Source organism: Manacus vitellinus, unplaced genomic scaffold (assembly GCF_001715985.3).
Source record: "Manacus vitellinus isolate BGI_N305 unplaced genomic scaffold, ASM171598v3 scaffold_24_pilon, whole genome shotgun sequence".
In the NCBI taxonomy this organism is placed as follows: domain Eukaryota; kingdom Metazoa; phylum Chordata; class Aves; order Passeriformes; family Pipridae; genus Manacus; species Manacus vitellinus.
Window position 1 is genome coordinate 1,186,942 of NW_021939798.1, and position 17,069 is coordinate 1,204,010.

Here is a 17,069-nt window from a genome sequence, read left to right on the forward strand (position 1 = left end):
GGTTGCTGTTGAAAGGACATGTAGGGTGGTTTAGCTTTTTGGTTATCAAATGGGAATTTATCCTTTTGCCATAAGGATAATTATCCTGTCCATTAACACCAGCACTTCCCAGTTCCTAACTGGGGCAGGTTGGTTTTCAGGGCTGGGCTGGTGATGGAAGAGAGTTCCCTCCTACCCTATGGTGTGCACTGGGGCCCCCCAAAATGTGCCATCCCCACATTTCCACACCCAATAGCACGCTCACAGACCTTTGAGTGGTGTTTTTGCACTATCACTGTCTGATTTCTAGCACATGGCATTTGCCAGGCTGTTGATCCTGATTGCTCCTGAGGAGGACAAGTGGAGCATTTAAAACCTGCTGAAAGATTACAGAGCTCTGGAGTGAAAACGTTGGGTTGTGACTAATCTGGAAAGGCAGCTTTGATTCCATGTGTGGCTGGTTTGGGAGGTGGCGGGGGGAGAGGTGGGAGGATGTCACCATAAATCATCCTGGGCCAGAGCTGTGCCAGGAGATGAGCTGCCACCACCTCCCCAGGCCCTGCCACAGCCCCTCCTGACCCTGCTTTCCTCCAGTGCCAGGGTTAATTTCTTTTTAGTTGTTATTGGGGACCCTAAATCAAAGTGACAGAGGGAAGTGTGGGATACAGAGCCCTGCAGAAGGGCTGCATTGGGGAATGAGGGTCAGGGACTGTGGGCGTCACTGGAAAGCAGGAGGGACATGGGCAGGTGGGTACCCAGTGGTCTCAAGCCTCTAATGTTTCAAGAGAACTCACAGGACTCCTCCCTGAGGGCTCAAGGCACATACTGTCTGCATTAACCATTCCTGAAAATGTTGTTTCTTGATGTCAAAGACCAGCTAGGCCATTTTCACCACAGACTGACAAGAGGATGTGTTCCCTTATGAATCTACCCCTCCTTTTCCTCTTCCCTGGTTCATCCTGTCACTCGTTTCATTGCCAGCAGTTGGAGAGTCTGTACATGTTAGGTGGGAAAAGGTCCCACAAGGGAATCTTAAAAGTGCTTTTTGTAGAACCAAACTCTCCCGAGGCCATTCTGTGGTGTGGATGCACAAGGTTGGGAGAGGGGCACTTCCCTCCCCACTGCCATTGTGGTGTCCATGAGGGAAGCACTGATACTCTGAGACAGGAGCTGTTCTGACACTAATGGTGTTGGAGTGTTTGCCAAGTCATGTCCAACGTGAGGAATGGAGTCAAGGCAGAGCCAGGGAAGTGTTACTTTTTGACCTGCTCTCAGAATCAGGTACCTGTGTCTGATGAGCTGTTCTGCATTTGTTATACTCAAGCTTTGTCTCAGTCATGTAACACCACCGGCCATTCCTGACCTGGATCACAAGGGAATAGCTTGTCCTGGAGAAAAAAAAAGAGAGGGCTTGTCCCAGTTCACCATCAGAGAGGCTGTTTTTAGTGTTTGCCTGCTGTTCCTTCATGCAGCCCAGCCTTTCCCCAGGTATTTCCTCCTGTGGAGGTCAGGGCTGGTTTTGTGGAGCTCTCATTTGCCCTGTAGTGCTGCTGCTCTATTCCCAGCTTCTTGCTCTTCTTAACATTCATTATTTACTCCCCTTGAGACACTGTATCCTCTCTGTCTCCTTGATTTCACTGACATTTTGTTCTGTCACTCAATGTCAGTCTGTGCTTGTTCTCCCCTCAATCTCACTAAAGCCATGACCCAGCGTTTAATGCATCTTGATTTCCTTGATACACTTCAAATCACAAAAAAGAAATAAATTATAAGAATTTCCAAGGCATATTCAGATGGTTTTCTCTGCATTGTGTAATTCATGCCTTCTTTTGTCTCTGAATATCTACTCTTCATTTTTCTTATCCCTTATGATTTGCAGTGGGAATGAAGCCTGTGTAGGTCTGCAGTCATTTTCAGTGATAATAACTGATAATGGCTTTTTTCTTCAAAGAAGATATCTTGATATAGTATTATTTATGTACAGATGTAAAGAGTTATGAAAGCTTAAGAGGAAGGCATAATTTTTAGTAACTTCTTAGAAAAACTTTTAAAGGAGGTGACAACTTCAGTGTTCATCAACATATTCTGTCACCTTCCCAGGACTGTTCTCATCAATCATGCGAGAGCTGGCCAACCTCACACATGATGGTCCCAAGTGGATGGTACTGGATGGAGATATTGATCCAATGTGGATTGAATCTCTTAATACTGTGATGGATGACAATAAGGTAATGGATACAAGGTAAAGCAGCAGGTATTCCTTGTCAGGTGTGATTCAGCCCAGGAGAAATGCAGGTGCTGAAATAACACCTCCTGGAATAATGCAATTGTGTTCCTTCAGGTAGACCAAACAATATTCCATAGAGGAAATGGTACATGAGGGAAATAGCTCAGAGTTTGTTTTCATTGGAATTTCCCTTTTCTGGAGAGTTGCTTGTGAGTAATAATGAATGTCCTGATCATGACTTCAGGCCCTTTAAAAATGGACTAGGGGCATAATTCTAGACCCCGAGGGAGTGCTGTGGATTCTGGGTTGAGGGAGAAGGGTCATTCTACTGCCTGTTAGAAATCATATCACAGACTCACAGAATGGTTTGAGTTGGAAGAAATCTTAAAGCTCATCTTGCTCCATCCCCCTGCCATGGGCAGGGACACCTTCCACCAGCCCAGGTTGCTCCAAGCCCCATCCAGCCTGGCCTTGGACACTTCCAGGGATGGGGCAGCCACAGCTTCTCTGGGCAACCTGTGCCAGGGCCTCCCCACCCTCACAGGGAAGAATTTCCTCTTAATATCTAATGCAAACCTACTCTTTGAGTCTGAAACTGTTCCCTCTTGTTCTGTCACTCCAGATCCTTGTCTGAAGTCCCTCTCCAGCTCTCTTGGAGCCCCTTCTGAAAGGCCAAAATTATGTCACCCCAGAGACTTCTCCAGGCTGAACAACCCCAATTCTCTTAGCCTTTCCCCATAGCAGAGGTGCTCCAGCCCTTGGAACATCTTGGTGCCTGCTCTGGACTCACTCCAACAGCTCCATGTCCTTCCTGTGCTGGGCCCCCAGGGCTGGAGGCAGCTCTGCAGGTGGGGTGTCATCAGAGCAGAGCAGAGGGGCAGAATCCCCTCCCTTGAAGTGCTGGTCACAGTGTTGGGATTGCAGCCCTTTGCCAAAGAGCTCCTCGGGAAGCTGGGCTGAGCAGCCAAGGGCTGAATGCTCTTCATGGCTGTTCCTGGGCGAGCTTCAGTCTGTCTGTCTGTCTGTCTGTCTGTGTGCCACATGCAGGTGCTGACCCTGGCCAGCAATGAGAGGATCCCTCTGAACCCAACGATGAGGTTGCTCTTTGAGATCAGCCACCTGCGCTCGGCCACCCCGGCCACCGTGTCCAGGGCGGGTGAGTCCCGGCGTGAGTCCCACCCTGGGATTCTGCACGGAGCAAGCAGAATCTAGTGCTGTTAGTCAGCCTTTTGTTGGCCAACTTGGTCCGTCCTGAAAGCTCCCAGCCTGGGAGCACAGCTGCCCTGGGTGTGCAGGGTCGCTTCCTGAAGCACATGGACAAACTGAGGATCCTGACCCTGGATCCACGTGGGGACCTGTCACCATGCTGGGAATGTACCCAGAGTGCTCTGACTGCTGATGTGTGACCATGGCTCCAGCACTGCTGAGACAGTGCTCCTGCACAGCTCTGATGGATGAGGAGAGGGCCAGTCTCTATCCCAAAATGCTCCTGATCGTTGGAGGGGTTCATGGGAGAAGGGAATGAAGGTGTCTCCTCATATCTGGGGCCCAGAGCAATAACCAGCCTCAGACAAGATCATGCTCAAAATTTGGGGCAGAGTCATGAAAAGTGTCCTGGTTTCCTGAGTTCCATCTCTTCACTCTTAATGTTTCTACTCTGCAGTGGGGCAGGAGGAGGGAGCAGGTAATGGGGTACCAGCTGTGTCTGGCAGGGTTTTAGTTGTGTGAAAGTAGCTGAGAAATTCTGCTGGGAAATTGTGGTCTCTGCTGTGTCCTCACTGTATGTTCTCTCTTCCTCTGGGCCTGAAGGGATCCTGTACATCAACCCATCGGACCTGGGCTGGAATCCCCCGGTGAGCAGCTGGATTGACCGGCGAGAGATCGAGTCTGAGAGAGCCAACCTGACCATCCTGTTTGACAAGTACCTGCCAGTCTGCCTGGACACCCTCAGGACAAGGTACCACCTGGAGGCAGGGGCTCACTCACCACTTTCCAGACCAGCTGTGCTGGGGCTGTGCTCTGTGTAATGTGTGCCCAGTGTTCTCCTTGTCCCCAGAGCCCTGAGTGTCGTTGACTTCAGCTGAGAGGAACATCAGGGTGAGGGGGCAGCTGACACTCCTGCCCATCCTTGTCTGGGCACATCTGTTCCTCACTGGATAGTGACTTGATTCTGTGCTTGTATCGGTTCTGTATCTCTTGGAAAGTTAATCCAGGAGATCCTAAAGAGGAAGTCTTTCCAGTCTCCTGATGTGTCAGCCCAGACTTGAGTTAACTCCACAAGTTATTTTTCAGCAGAGCAGATTTAGACCACTGCTGAAGGGAAGTTTTCCATGTGCAGTGTGGAAGATGGAGAGAGCAGATCCTCTTTTATCCTCTCCCCACTTCTTTTCTTGCCACATGTCTTTTCCTGCCCCTTGGGGATGAGAAGGAAGCTGGTGTTTGTAGAAGAGGGTGGATTGCTCTCCAGGCAGTCTTCTCTTGAATTTCTTTCCTGATGCATTTGAACACAATCAAGTCAGTCTGTGTGAGCATCCAGCTGGGCATGTTTCCTGGCTGGACACCAGACTGATGAACATGAAGATCTTGGATATTTGAAGGGGTCCTGGTGCTCCTTGGCTTGAGTTACCCTCAAAGTAGTGCCCACAGAGAAGTTGGGCAAGACCACAGTTCTTGCTTGTCATAATGGAACACAGCTCTCTGACCCACACAGTGGTGAGGACTGGCCAAAGGAGAGATCCAAAAACCTTGAGGGAGGGAGCTGGTGCTTGAAGGGGGCCTGTGAGAGAGAAGGGAACAAACCTTTTGGCGGGGCCTGTTGCAATAGGACAAGGAGTGATGGTTTTAAACTGAAAGAAAGGATATTTAGATTAGGTATTAGGAAGAAATTCTTGGCTGTGAGGGTAGTGAGGCCCTGGCACAGCTGGTCCAGAGAAGCTGTGGCTCATCCCTGGAAGTGTTCAAGGCCAGGGCGGACGGGGTTTGGAGCAACCTGGGCTAGTAGAAGGTGTCCCTGCCCATAGCAGAGGGGTGGACTGGATGACCTTTAAAAGGTCCTTTCCAACCCAGTCCAGTCTATGATTGTATGATTCTCCCATCTTCTGCTTGTTCCCCATAGCTGCATTTGCATTAAAAATATATATATGTAGAAAAAGAAGAAAAGTCAATGTACAACTCAGTTGTCAGCCCCAACGGGAAGGGGTCAGGAGGAACTGCTTTAGTGCAGGCAGTGCTCCTTGGGAGTGGGAGCTGGGAATCTTGCTAGGGAGCTGCTCTCTGGGTGCCCAAGCTGCTGTAGCCATTGGCAGCAAAGTCCATCTGACACTTCCCACCCTCTTTGCTGATCATTGTGTCAGCCCATGAAATCCTAGGATTAGCTGCAGCAGCCCTGAGCAGAGCATTTTGGTAGCTTGCTTAATTCAGAAATTGTAGAACCAACCTTTCAAATAGCTGTAATTACTTTATGGAGGACTTCAGTGCTGCTACAGTATTAGTTTGGAATTCTGTAAGTGTAGCTTAAACGAATGTAAAATGGCAAGATGAAAGGTTTGATTTTATTACTCCTCTATTTGACTGCTTTTCAACTCCTCGTGTTCCCAGGAAATCATTGCCTTCAGCAACTCTTCCATTTTACTTCTTTCAAGAGGATCAAAGTTTTAAAATGCTTGAAACTTCTGATTACTGTTATTATGTGTGTGTGCCAGTGCCAGAGGGCCCAGGGAAGGGATGGATGTTCTCCTTAGTGCTGTTCCGGGGAATGAGACAAGGAAAAGGGAATGAGACCCACACTGCTGACAATGAAAATACGGATGTTCTGACAAAGCATTCCTGCCTTGCCTTCTTGGGCTGAAGCAACCCTGGTGTTTCACCCAGTTGTATTCCCTATGCTCTCACTTTTCATCCCTTAGATTTAAGAAGATTATTCCCATTCCTGAGCAGAGCATGGTTCAGATGCTGTGTTACCTCCTGGAATGCCTCCTGACTGAGGAGAACACACCTTCTGACTGTCCCAAGGAGCTCTATGAGCTTTACTTTGTCTTTGCTGCTGTCTGGGCCTTTGGTGGATCCATGTTTCAGGACCAGGTAAGAAGGGAGGTGCCACATCAGCATCTTTCATACAGATCTCTTTTTTCTTTTTTTCTTTTTTTCCTACTTTCCTAGACCCAATGCTGTGTCAGTGATGGTGTTTGACCCAGAAACCTCAACTGAACAATCCCTTTTACTAAAGGCCTTGTTATCCAGGGGGTAACACCAAAGAATGTCTAGGGGCTCATGGGATGGAGGTGGGGGGATGTTTGCTTATGAAGAAACATTTCACTGGGGAGAAACATCCGGTTAATTTATAGCGGTGTGTGGATGTGCATAATGTGATCAAAATTAAGATGGACTGATCAGATGAATCCATCAGTGGAGCCTTATCCAACCACCTGACTGTGCAGGGAAATGTGCAGGTATAGCACAAACCTGTTTCTGACTGTTATTAGGTGGATGCTGAGAGTTGGGGGCTGCCCTCAGTTTCTGGTAGAATTACACAAGAAAGTCAGTGGGGCAGAGCAGAATGGGCTTTGTGCTCCCCCTGAAGTGGAACACCCTTGGCTGAGTGTGCTGGTGAGGCTGAGGTGGGTGGGTGGAGCTCTCAGGTTGACCTCCCGTCTGGGTGAGCAGCTATTGGGGGTCTCTGCAGTGAGGAGCTGGGCTTGGTTGGGGTGTTGGTGGATTATAAGGGTCCAGAAAGCTAAGATGATCCCCGATATGGGGGCAAAAACTAGAATACTTTATTGAACAAGCGAGTGCAATTTAAGGGTCTTGGGAGCTGGACATGTTAATGAGGAGGACAAGTTGTGTTAATTAGGGGATGGCTTTACATTAACTAGAGGATTACACAGGTTTCTGCTACAGTTACACAATTGCTTAATATTTTCCTTAACCAGGATTACATGAGGGGGAAGAAAACAAAGGGGTTTCAACACGGTTTGATAACTTCGTCTCAAAGTCCTTCCTTATCCTGCTGCAGGAGCCAGGTTAATCCACAGGATTGTACATCAACAGGTCTTGTGAGGAAGGTCAAGTCCTTCAGGTTAAGTGATTTCTCTCAGCTTCTGTTGCCCCAGGTTTACCACACAGATCCTAACAGTTCTTCTTCTGCGGGTATCCAAATTTTGGACTGCAACAGTGGATGGATGCCCATAGCCCAGGAGGGCACAATCCAGAGATCAAGCTCCTCTTGGGCTGTGAGGATTAATCAGCCCGTGGTTCATTAGCGGCACCTCTGACATTCAAAGCACTCTCTTGGCCACGGGGCAGAGGGAGACAGGGCCCTCCTGTCCTTGCTGCTTCCCATAGCACATCCATCCCATGGATTGATTGCAGCTGTCAGCCCAGAATCCATCTGTCCTCATTAGAGGAGGTGGGCGTGATCTCTGCCAGGGAGGTATCCCTGGGAGGCAGCACTGGATACTGCACGTTTCCAGCCCCCTCCCAGCTCCTGGTCCTTCAAATGTGGGAGAAGCACAAGCAATCCCAGCTGGGCTGAAACACAGCTGCCTTGTGGGAGCTGGAGCACGTGAACAACAGGGATCTTGGGAAAGATTTAGGCTTGCCTGGGGGAGGCAGGGTTGTTTTGCTGCCTCTATCTCTGCCCTGATGCCTTGTAAGCAGGAGGGAAGTGGGCATCTCCTTTTGCCCATGTCCCATTCTGCCCTGTTTTCTGGCCACGTGGCCTCGACACAGCCGGGCTGTCTCTTGATTTCCAAGCAATTGGAAAAGCTGCTGCTGTTTTATAGCTCCCAGCTGTTAGCAGTGATAACAGACAAGAGGCAGTGGGCTGTGTACTTGCCTGTGCTTGCAGGATGCCTTCCCAACCTCCCTTGGCATTGCTGTTTCCACACTGATGGCTAGGAAGGCTGGAGATTTTTCACGTGATTGGTTCAGGGCAGGCAGGAGAAACCTGAAGTGCTTGTAGAGGGATCTGAGGGCACGTGTGGTATGTGAAGACCTAGATTTGGAGTCCCAGGCTTTCAGCAGGTGGCACAGGATCAGTGGCAGTGTCTGCAAAACTGCTGCTGGAGGCACGTTTGGCATCGGCTGGAGCTGCTCACTCTGGTCCTGCCTGGTCCCTGCTGGGGCCTGCTGTGTGGTCACATCTCCTGGTCAGAGGATAAAGCCTGTGGTCCTGCCTATGGGTCTGCCCAGTGGCAGGACACTGCTGTCAAGGGCTCAGAGAGCCGAACCTGGTGTCTGGTAGGCTGCGTGTTGTCTGGAATATGTGGAGGTCTCTCCATGAACCTGACACCAGAGATGTTCCCCCTGCTGTTCTCAGGGGATGCTCAGGTGCTCACTGGGGTCCCAGTTTGTTTTGTCCATGTTCCTCAGTGCTAAACCAACAACATCTGCTGGACTCCTTTTGTTTGCTTCCAGCCAAGGAGCAGATATTTCAGGGAGGGATAAACATTGGTCAAGCTCAGCATGGTGCTCCCTCGGTGCCATCACACCTCATGGCCATGGAATGACCTGTATGAGTCCAGCTTTCTTGGGTCTTGTGGAGGATTTAACCCTCCATTCCCTGTGTGCCAGCTGGGAAAAACTCAGCCTTAGTGTTGTCAGTGCAGGATGAGTTGAAAAGCCAACAAACCAAACCTGGAGAGCATGCCTGGTCCCTGACCAGCAGTACAAGCTGCTGTCTCCTCAGAGGGGCTTCCAGTTCCTGGGGTGAGTTCCCTGGAGCGGGGGCGGGTGGCACATGGACACAGCATTCTCACGCCGTGGCAGTCAGTCCCTGGCTGTGCTGGCTCCCCAGGAGCAAGGCCATGGCACAGCTGGGTGGGTGGCACAGTGTGCAGGCACAGCATCCCTCAGGAGGGTGCTGGGCTGGCAGGCTGGGCCGGGCGCTGCCGCTGTGCCGCTCTGTAAATGTCAGCACCACGGCCCAGAGAGGGGCAGCCTCCTGAAAAATGAGCCAATATAAAAGCTGTTTATTGCTCCCCACCGAGGGGGTCCTTCGTGCTGACCTTTTGCTGCTGAAATGTCAGGACAAACAGGCTGGAAGGCTTCCTGTTGCTCTGTTTGGGGGTGGGGAGAGGGGCCCTGGATAAAAACAGATGATAGATTTGCCATTTCCAGGCTCTGAAATTAACAGAAATCCATATGGGGTTTTTGTTAAGGAAGCAGTTTGAGCTTGACACTGTTCTGGCAGTAGAGCTGGGGCTGGAGCTGCTCCACGTAAGGGCTCAGGGAGGCAGGCAGCCCATCCCACTGCTCTGCAGGCAGGGTAAGGGTAGCACTGAGAGAAAGCTTCTAGCAGTGCTGCCCGTCCCTCTCTGCTGCTCCACTGCCAGGCCAGGGGGTTGTGACAACGGGAGAATGGAGATTACAGTCATATTGTCCCTCTGGGTAGCACAAGACTGCAAAATCCTGGATACTAGTAATGTGTTTTGCAAATCCTCTGGTCTTTTGAGGGATGGTGGCTCGGGGGACTTTGCAGAGGGAACTCAGTTCAAACCCAGGATTGCTGATAGCGGCTGAGCAGTCCATGTGTGCTGGCCCATGGGGTGGCTGTGGGGAGGAGAGACCCACAGATGCCCCAGGAGCAACCTGTGCTGCTAAAACTGGCTCGGTTATGCATCTGGTCATTCACAGACATTTTTTTAGCAGCACTTTTCCCCTCCCTCCTCCACTTCTCCCCAGGGCTGAAGGTTGCAGTCCCTATGGTCTGTGTGGGAAGGCGGAGTGACTGGCCCAGTGTCACAGAGGAAACTTGGGGCAGGAGAGGGGACTAAGCATAATTTGCCAGTCCTGACTCAACATCTAAAGCCAAAACTGTCACCCTAGCTCTTGACAAGAATTCAGATGCTCCAAAATCTCTGTGCAGAAGATAGGATGGCAAAAAGCAGGAAAGCAGGTGCTTCTCAGGCACGGAAACAGCCACAGGAGCACGGTCCCTCTCCAGGGCTTTGTTACACTGGTGTCTGCAGTGCTGCTGCTCCTGCTTGAAAAGAGGCCAGAAAACAACCAAGTGTTTGCAGAGTGGTGTGATTTATGAGGAAGGGCTTTGGTATGCATGCTCTGACTGTCCGTGGCCACGGATGGAGATGGATGTGGTGTCCTTGTCTGTTGGAAGAAGTAGGCACCAAGAATCAATCAAGTGTCTGTTTAGGCATAGGCACGTATTTCTCTTTTTCAAATTGATCCATCTATTTCATCTCAGACAGACTAGGAGTGATCAACACAGAGGATGAATTATTTAGGGGAATAAATAGGAGTGATGAGAAGAAATGAAGAAATTGAAAAATTAGGCTTAATAATAGGAAAAAGGATAAGATCGTTATCTTGTGGAATATATTTTAGGGACTAATCCCACTCTGTTGGACAGGGATAGATAACATTCTCCATCACTAATGAATTTCTCCAGATTAGCATATTTTCTCCTGTCTGTCTTGCAGCTTGTGGACTACAGACTGGAGTTCAGCAAGTGGTGGGTGGCAGAATTCAAGACAATCAAGTTTCCCTCTCAGGGCACAGTCTTTGACTTTTACATTGATCCAGAAACAAAGAAGTTTGAGCCTTGGTCTAAACTTATTCCCCAGTTTGAATTTGATCCAGAGGTGCCATTACAGGTAGGTGACCCCAGGTGGTTGTTTGGCTGGGAGAACGTGTTTTAGTGACTGCACGGGGGTGTTTCAATGAAGTCTGGTGAAAAGTCAGGCGCTGCACACTAAGGATGGATACAGCTAAATTACCCATCCTCTGTACTGTGCTTTGACTGTCTCCCAAATCTGAGTTATGTACAGGAAGGGCAGGGACAGGCCACCCCAAGGACCCAAGAACTGGTGTGCCCCGGGTGCAGAATGGGGGAAACTGGCCTGCAGAGAGAAGGGATGTGAGACAGAGTAGGGACAAAGCCCCTGAGACAACATCTCATCATTCTGCCTGGCTGGAAATAGAGATAGGTTTATGTTTTGGCCAAAAAAAGGGTTCCTCAGGTGATGAACTGTGGTTGCCAGCTGTGCTTCCCTGTCCTTCCAGAAGTGCCACAGTGAGCAGATGACTTATAAAAACTGTCACTGCTTTAGCAAAGTGTGTGTTCATGGACAGATCCAGCTGCTGCTCGCAGCACCAGCCATCAGGGTTCCGCCTACAAAGATTGATTTTAATGGCTGGCTGCAGCGTGTCCTTCCCTTCCTAGTGCAGCCTGGAAACTGGGATTACCACACTCATTCCTGGCTCCCCCAGTTTTACTTTTCCCCAGGTCATGTTTGTACAGACCGGGAATGAGATGCTGGAGAGCAGTGCCAGGAAAGGGCCCTGGGGGTCCTGGAGGTGCCAGTTGTCCCTGAGTCAGCAGTGCCCTGGCAGCCAGGGGGGCCAACCCTGTCCTGGGGTATCAGGGTCCTGATACCTGACTGTCCTGCTCTGCTCTGCCCTGGGGCGGCCTCACCTCAACATTGGGGCAGTTTGGGGGGACACAATGGAAGGAAGAGATTGAGCCATTAGAGAGTGTCCAAAGGAGGGAAGGAGGATGGGGAAGGGCCTTGATTTGAAGGCATGTGAGGACATTGAGGGCACTTGGTGTGTTCAGCTGGAGAAGAGGAGACTGAGGGGAGACCTCAGTGCAGTTCCACCTTCCTGGGCAGGGGCAGAGGAGGGGCAGGGACTGAGCTCTGCTCTGGTGGGACCAGGGACAGCAGCCAGGGAATGGCTGGAGCTGTGTCAGGGCAGGCTCAGGTTGGATCTCAGCCAAAGGTTCTTCCCCCAGAGGCTGGTTGGGCACTGCCCAGGCTCCCCAGGGCAGTGGGCACAGCCCCAAGGCTGCCAGAGCTCCAGGAGGGTTTGGCTGATCCTCTGGGGCACAGGGGGTGACTCCTGGGGATGGGCCTGTGCAGGGCCAGGGTTGGACTCGATGATCCTTGTGGGTCCCTTCCAGCTCAGCACATTCTGAGACTCTGTGAGTCTGTGACATGGCTGTGGGGTGGTGGCAGTGATGGGGACAGTCACCTGCTCTTTCTGCCCCTCAGGCTTGCCTGGTGCCCACCCCTGAGACAGTGCGTGTGTGGTACCTCCTGGACAGGCTCCTGGAGCGCCGGCGCCCTGTGATGCTGGTGGGCACTGCGGGCACAGGGAAGTCTGTGCTGGTGGGGGACAAACTCTCCTCTCTGGACACAGACACATATGTGGTGAAGAAGGTCCCGTTTAACTACTACACCACCTCTGCCATGCTGCAAGGTAAGGCTCTGACTGAGTCACAGCTCTCCTGGCACCTTCCCGAATTCCTGGGGCAGCCATTGGGGTTTGGAGCGTGTGATCACTGGAGAGTTCAGGGTGATCACTGGAGAGCCCACCTGTAGGTGGGCTGCCCGTGTGGTTTGTGGGCACTGCACTGGCACCTGCAGACCCTTAAATCCCACAATGAAACTCTCTGGTCATCAGAGCCCTGGTTTTGTGGAAGATGTTGTTTTCCAACATGAGGATTTGAATCCTGAACCCCTCACCCTGAGGGCTGTGCCAAACACAGGCTTCATTCTGCTACTGTTTTTATGGCTTGTACTTGACTTGAAGTGTGTCTTTAATGTCCTGGAATTTAAGCCCGTGCTGAATAGGATAAGTTTCTTGGCAAGGATCCAAACTGTCCTCAGGATGCAATGATGGGAATTGCATCCCAATTAAGCAGAGGATGGTGCTAATGGATAAGTGCAGGCCGTAAGCCACGGCTGGATCCTGGGGCTGTCCTCCCATCCTGCTGCAGCCTAACAGAGCAGGTCTCACATCACCCCCTCCCCAGGGGCACAGGGCTTGCTGACTGGTGGGATCCAGAGCCCCAGGGAATGTCCATAAGGATATCTCTGATGGGGATTTTGGCAAATCAGTGAAATATTAAGTTTGATCCCAAGATAAGGTCAGTTTTACTGTGCAGTCTCTTCAGAGATGAAGAGAAAGGATGTAGTTCTGGAAAAGTGGCTCATTTCGAAATGGTGTCCCAAGAGAAATAAATAATTTTACATGTATTTACTAACCAGTAATGAAGCAACCTGGTTTGAGTTGAACAACAGCTGTGAGTCACTGTATATCACACTGCTTCCTCTATTCAGCTTGGTTTGACTCAAAAGTCCTGAAATCCTTCTACTTCCCCAGAGAAGCTGTGGCTGCCCCATTCCTGGAAGTGTCCAAAGCCAGGTTGGACAGAGCTTGGAGCAACCTGGGATAGTGGAAGGAGTCCCTGCCCGTGGCAGGGGTTGGAGTGAGATGAGCTTTAGAGTCCCTTCCAACCCAAACCATTCTGTGATTCTCTGATGACATGTGAAGCACCAGGCAGACCAAGGATTAACCTTCCCTGTTTGGTTGTTCCCAGCTGAGGGTGCCAGGTGGGGACACCTCCCAGCCAGGGGCAGAGCTGAAGGCAGGGAGTGTCCTGGGCTTCGTCCCTTCTCTGCCAGGCTCCCAACACTGCAAACATCCTAGGAAAGGTTTTGTAGAGAGGTGACAACACAGGCCCAGCCCATGCTCTGTGGGCTGGGACCATGTGACAGAATCACAGAACATTCTGAGTTGGAAGGGACCCACAAGGATCAAGTCCAGCTCTTAAGTGAATGGCCCATACAAGGATCAAACATGACCTCGGTGTTATTGGCACCATGCTCTGACCAACTGAGTGTTGTGCGGCCACAGCTGCTTCCTGGGGCAGGTTGGGAGGATTTCTGGGCTTGCTGGAGCCTCCTGCCTGAGCTCATCACCCCACAGGGCAGTGTCTGTGCCTCTGCACACAGTGAGAAGGCAAATTATTTGGCTTACTTGTCCTTCAAGACAAAAACTGGGTAAAACCTCCCCTTTTGGCCAGTCTTGCAGCCCTGGGGGTGTGATGGTTATCACAGAATCCCAGAATATGCTGAGTTGGAAGGGACCTACAAGAATCATCCAGTCCAGCTCCTGGCCCTGCCTGAGAGGATCATCCAAACCCTCCTGGAGCTCTGGCAGCCTTGGGGCTGTGCCCACTGCCCTGGGGAGCCTGGGCAGTGCCCGACCAGCCTCTGGGTTCCAGCCTGTCCTTTCCTCCCAGCATGGGGTCTCTGGGAAATGCCCTTGGGTTGGTGGGTGGGCTGAGCTGCCTGGGGGGCACCTGTGCTATGGGTGCCCCTCTGGCCTGGTGGGTGTGTGCAGGGGAGGGGGCTGATAGGGGCAGAGCTGGCTGGGTGTCCCTGTTTGCTCTGAGCTCTGGGCTGAACCCGTGACTTCCTTCCTCTGCAGAGCACAGCACATCTTCATCACGGGGATGAAGATGTGGCTGAGAGATCTGCTCTGGGAAGTGTGATTTACACAGCTTGGCCTCCTTCCCTTCTGCTCATTTTTTAGAGTTAATTTTTCCCTTTTGTTGGAGTTTGTCAGTTGGCTGCTTTTTTGTCGCTCGAGCAGGTGCCTCTTTAGATTTGTAAAATGTGCATACAAAGCAGTTTGGGATTTTTTATTTTTATTTACTTTAAAAAGAGCTTGAAAGCCAGGAATTCTTAGACAAAGTGCCTGCTGGGACAGAGATTTTTAAGGTGCAGAGCTGCATCCTTCGGGGGGAGCACAGAGTTGTCATTCAAACCATAACTGCAGGCCTATGGCTTACAGAATTTCACATGCATAAAGGTTAAAAGGAGCCAGAATCTCTCTGTGCCCAAACCTGGGACCAGTTTAGGGATTTTCTTTGGTGTATTGTGACCAAATACCACGTTCTGTGGCCCCTGATCTGCTGCTTTGTGCCCTTTTGGACCTCTGCTCCTCCTCACTGCTCCATTAGCCCTACCCTGATATCATTCCACACCTTCCCACTCCAGATCTGCCTTAAGAAAATGACAATAAATGTTGTTTTTTGGGGGATGAGTATTTTTTATCCCCTTGCCAGCAGGCAAGAGGAGCCACACTGGCCAAGTCTGGTGTGCACTGAGTGTTTCATTCAGGGGCTGCTGGGGGTGTGTGAGGAGCTCAGAGGCAGCAACAGGGACCCTCCAGAATTATCGTGGGATATGGCTCTGAATTAAAATGCAACTTCCACAAACATGTCACTTCATCCCCAGTAATTGCATTTCACTATGATGAATCTCCTGCATCCCTGTTTAACCTCGAAAAGGTCTGATTTTATATGTTAATTAAGGCTTAATTAAATTTAAATTAAATGCTTATTTGAAACACTTAATTTGACTTGCTACCAGAAATTTCAAATATTGTCGTTTTATTGAAGGGGGAGAGAGACTCTGCTGAGGAAAAATCCATCATTTTTCTGAGCACAATTCATGCCTTTTTGTAGCAAGTGTCTATGGCAAGAAAACAGCTGAATTCTGAGCAGTGGGCAAGCCAGACTGTCTGCAGGGAAAAAGTGGGGGGGTTAAAAGATTTGTCATCAAAAAGCCAGAATATTATTTTTTTTAAAATATCTCTGGCCCTTGGTAAGCAATGGCTGAAGTGAACATTTGCACAAGGAGATTTTTATTGAAATTCCTACTCATCCCTAATTACAAAGTGTTTCTTGTCATGCTGCTTAACCCCAAACTGAGCCAACGCAACAAGTTCTGTCTCCATCCCCAGGAGAGCAGGGAGCCCCTGAGAGCTCCCTCATGTCCAAGAAAGCTCCTTGGCAGGAAAATCATCCCAGGATCTGGGCAGAGGAGAGTTGCTGCTATGTGCTTTGCCACTTACTGAGGCAGGAAAGGTTGTTTGGGCTGCAGTGAAAGGAATCAATAAGCTGTAAAATATTATGTGCAGCAGTGTGGGGTGATTTGCATTAAATATCAGCCCAGCATCATAAATATTCCCCATATGTTATAGTCTAGAGCAACATATAACCTCAGCCTTCTGCTAAACAAAGGAAAATCTTTCAGAGCTTCGAAATGAGAAGTTTTCTCTCCATGCTGTCCTTTACTCATGGGTGACCCGACTGAAAACTGGGTGGGAATGTGACAGCTCATTTTGCAATTGAGTCTTGTTGCATTTTCTGGAGGTTTGGGTAATGCTGGGGAGGGGATCAGAGAACTGAACGGTATTTGGGGTTGTTCAGCCTGGAGGAGAGAAGGCTCCAGGGAGACCTTCTAGCACCTTCCAGTGCCTAAAGGGACTCCAGGAGAGCTGAAGAGGGACTTGGGAGAAGAGCATGTAATGTCCCATCCCTGGAAGTGTCCAAGGCCAGGTTGGACGAGGCTTGGAGCAACCTGGGATAGTGCAATGTGTCCCTGCCCTTAGCAGAGGGTTGGAACTAGATGATCTTTAAGGTCCTTTCCAACCCAAACCATCCTGTGATTCTGTGATTATATCTGGTACGTTCAAATAAATAATATTATTTTGATTGTTCTAAAGTTGTTCAGGATTTTAGCCCTGAAAACACCCATTTCCTTTGTCTAACAAGCATAAGAAGTGCATTTTCATTCACAAAATCAGCTTTGCTCCTGGGCTTGGTGCCCCAGTACCTCCTTGGTTCTATCCTAGTGCCCAGTCACTTCTGCCTGGGCTTGGGGGGTGTCTGTGGTACATCTGGGGCAGGGCAGTGGAGGGGACACACTGCCTCCGTGTTGTGGATCAGAATAAACTCACAAAGCAGGATTGAGTTTAAAAAAATGGGCAGAAGGGATTCAAAAGGCTTTATCTTGCATGAAAAGCCTTGTTTGCTCTGAAGTAAACCAGGCTTGTAGCAGAGTGTTTGCTGTGTTTTGTTTGCAAGGAGGAACCGAAAACTTTGTGATTTGGGTTGAGTCAGACCAAAAATCTGCCTGAGGGTCCCTGCCAGCCACAGCCTGGGGACAGCCACCATCCTGCCCTTGAAGGGCTCCTAGGTGCTCCATAAGCACAGCCTGGGGACAGCCAGTGTCCTGTGCCAAGACCAGCTCTTCCTCCCCAGAGAGCACCG

General features: G+C 50.2%; 1 protein-coding gene across 1 annotated transcript in view; it reads left to right on the forward strand.

Moving 5' to 3' along the window:
• The window catches only part of DNAH9 (dynein axonemal heavy chain 9), a 200,242-nt gene that overhangs the window by 50,887 nt on the left and 132,286 nt on the right, over positions 1 to 17,069 (forward strand). The window contains exons 38-43 of the mRNA XM_029960052.1: positions 2,080 to 2,207; positions 3,254 to 3,362; positions 4,016 to 4,163; positions 6,112 to 6,286; positions 10,642 to 10,815; positions 12,214 to 12,421. Coding sequence (XP_029815912.1) covers positions 2,080 to 2,207; positions 3,254 to 3,362; positions 4,016 to 4,163; positions 6,112 to 6,286; positions 10,642 to 10,815; positions 12,214 to 12,421 — 942 coding nt within the window. The remainder of the gene's footprint in view (positions 1 to 2,079; positions 2,208 to 3,253; positions 3,363 to 4,015; positions 4,164 to 6,111; positions 6,287 to 10,641; positions 10,816 to 12,213; positions 12,422 to 17,069) is intronic.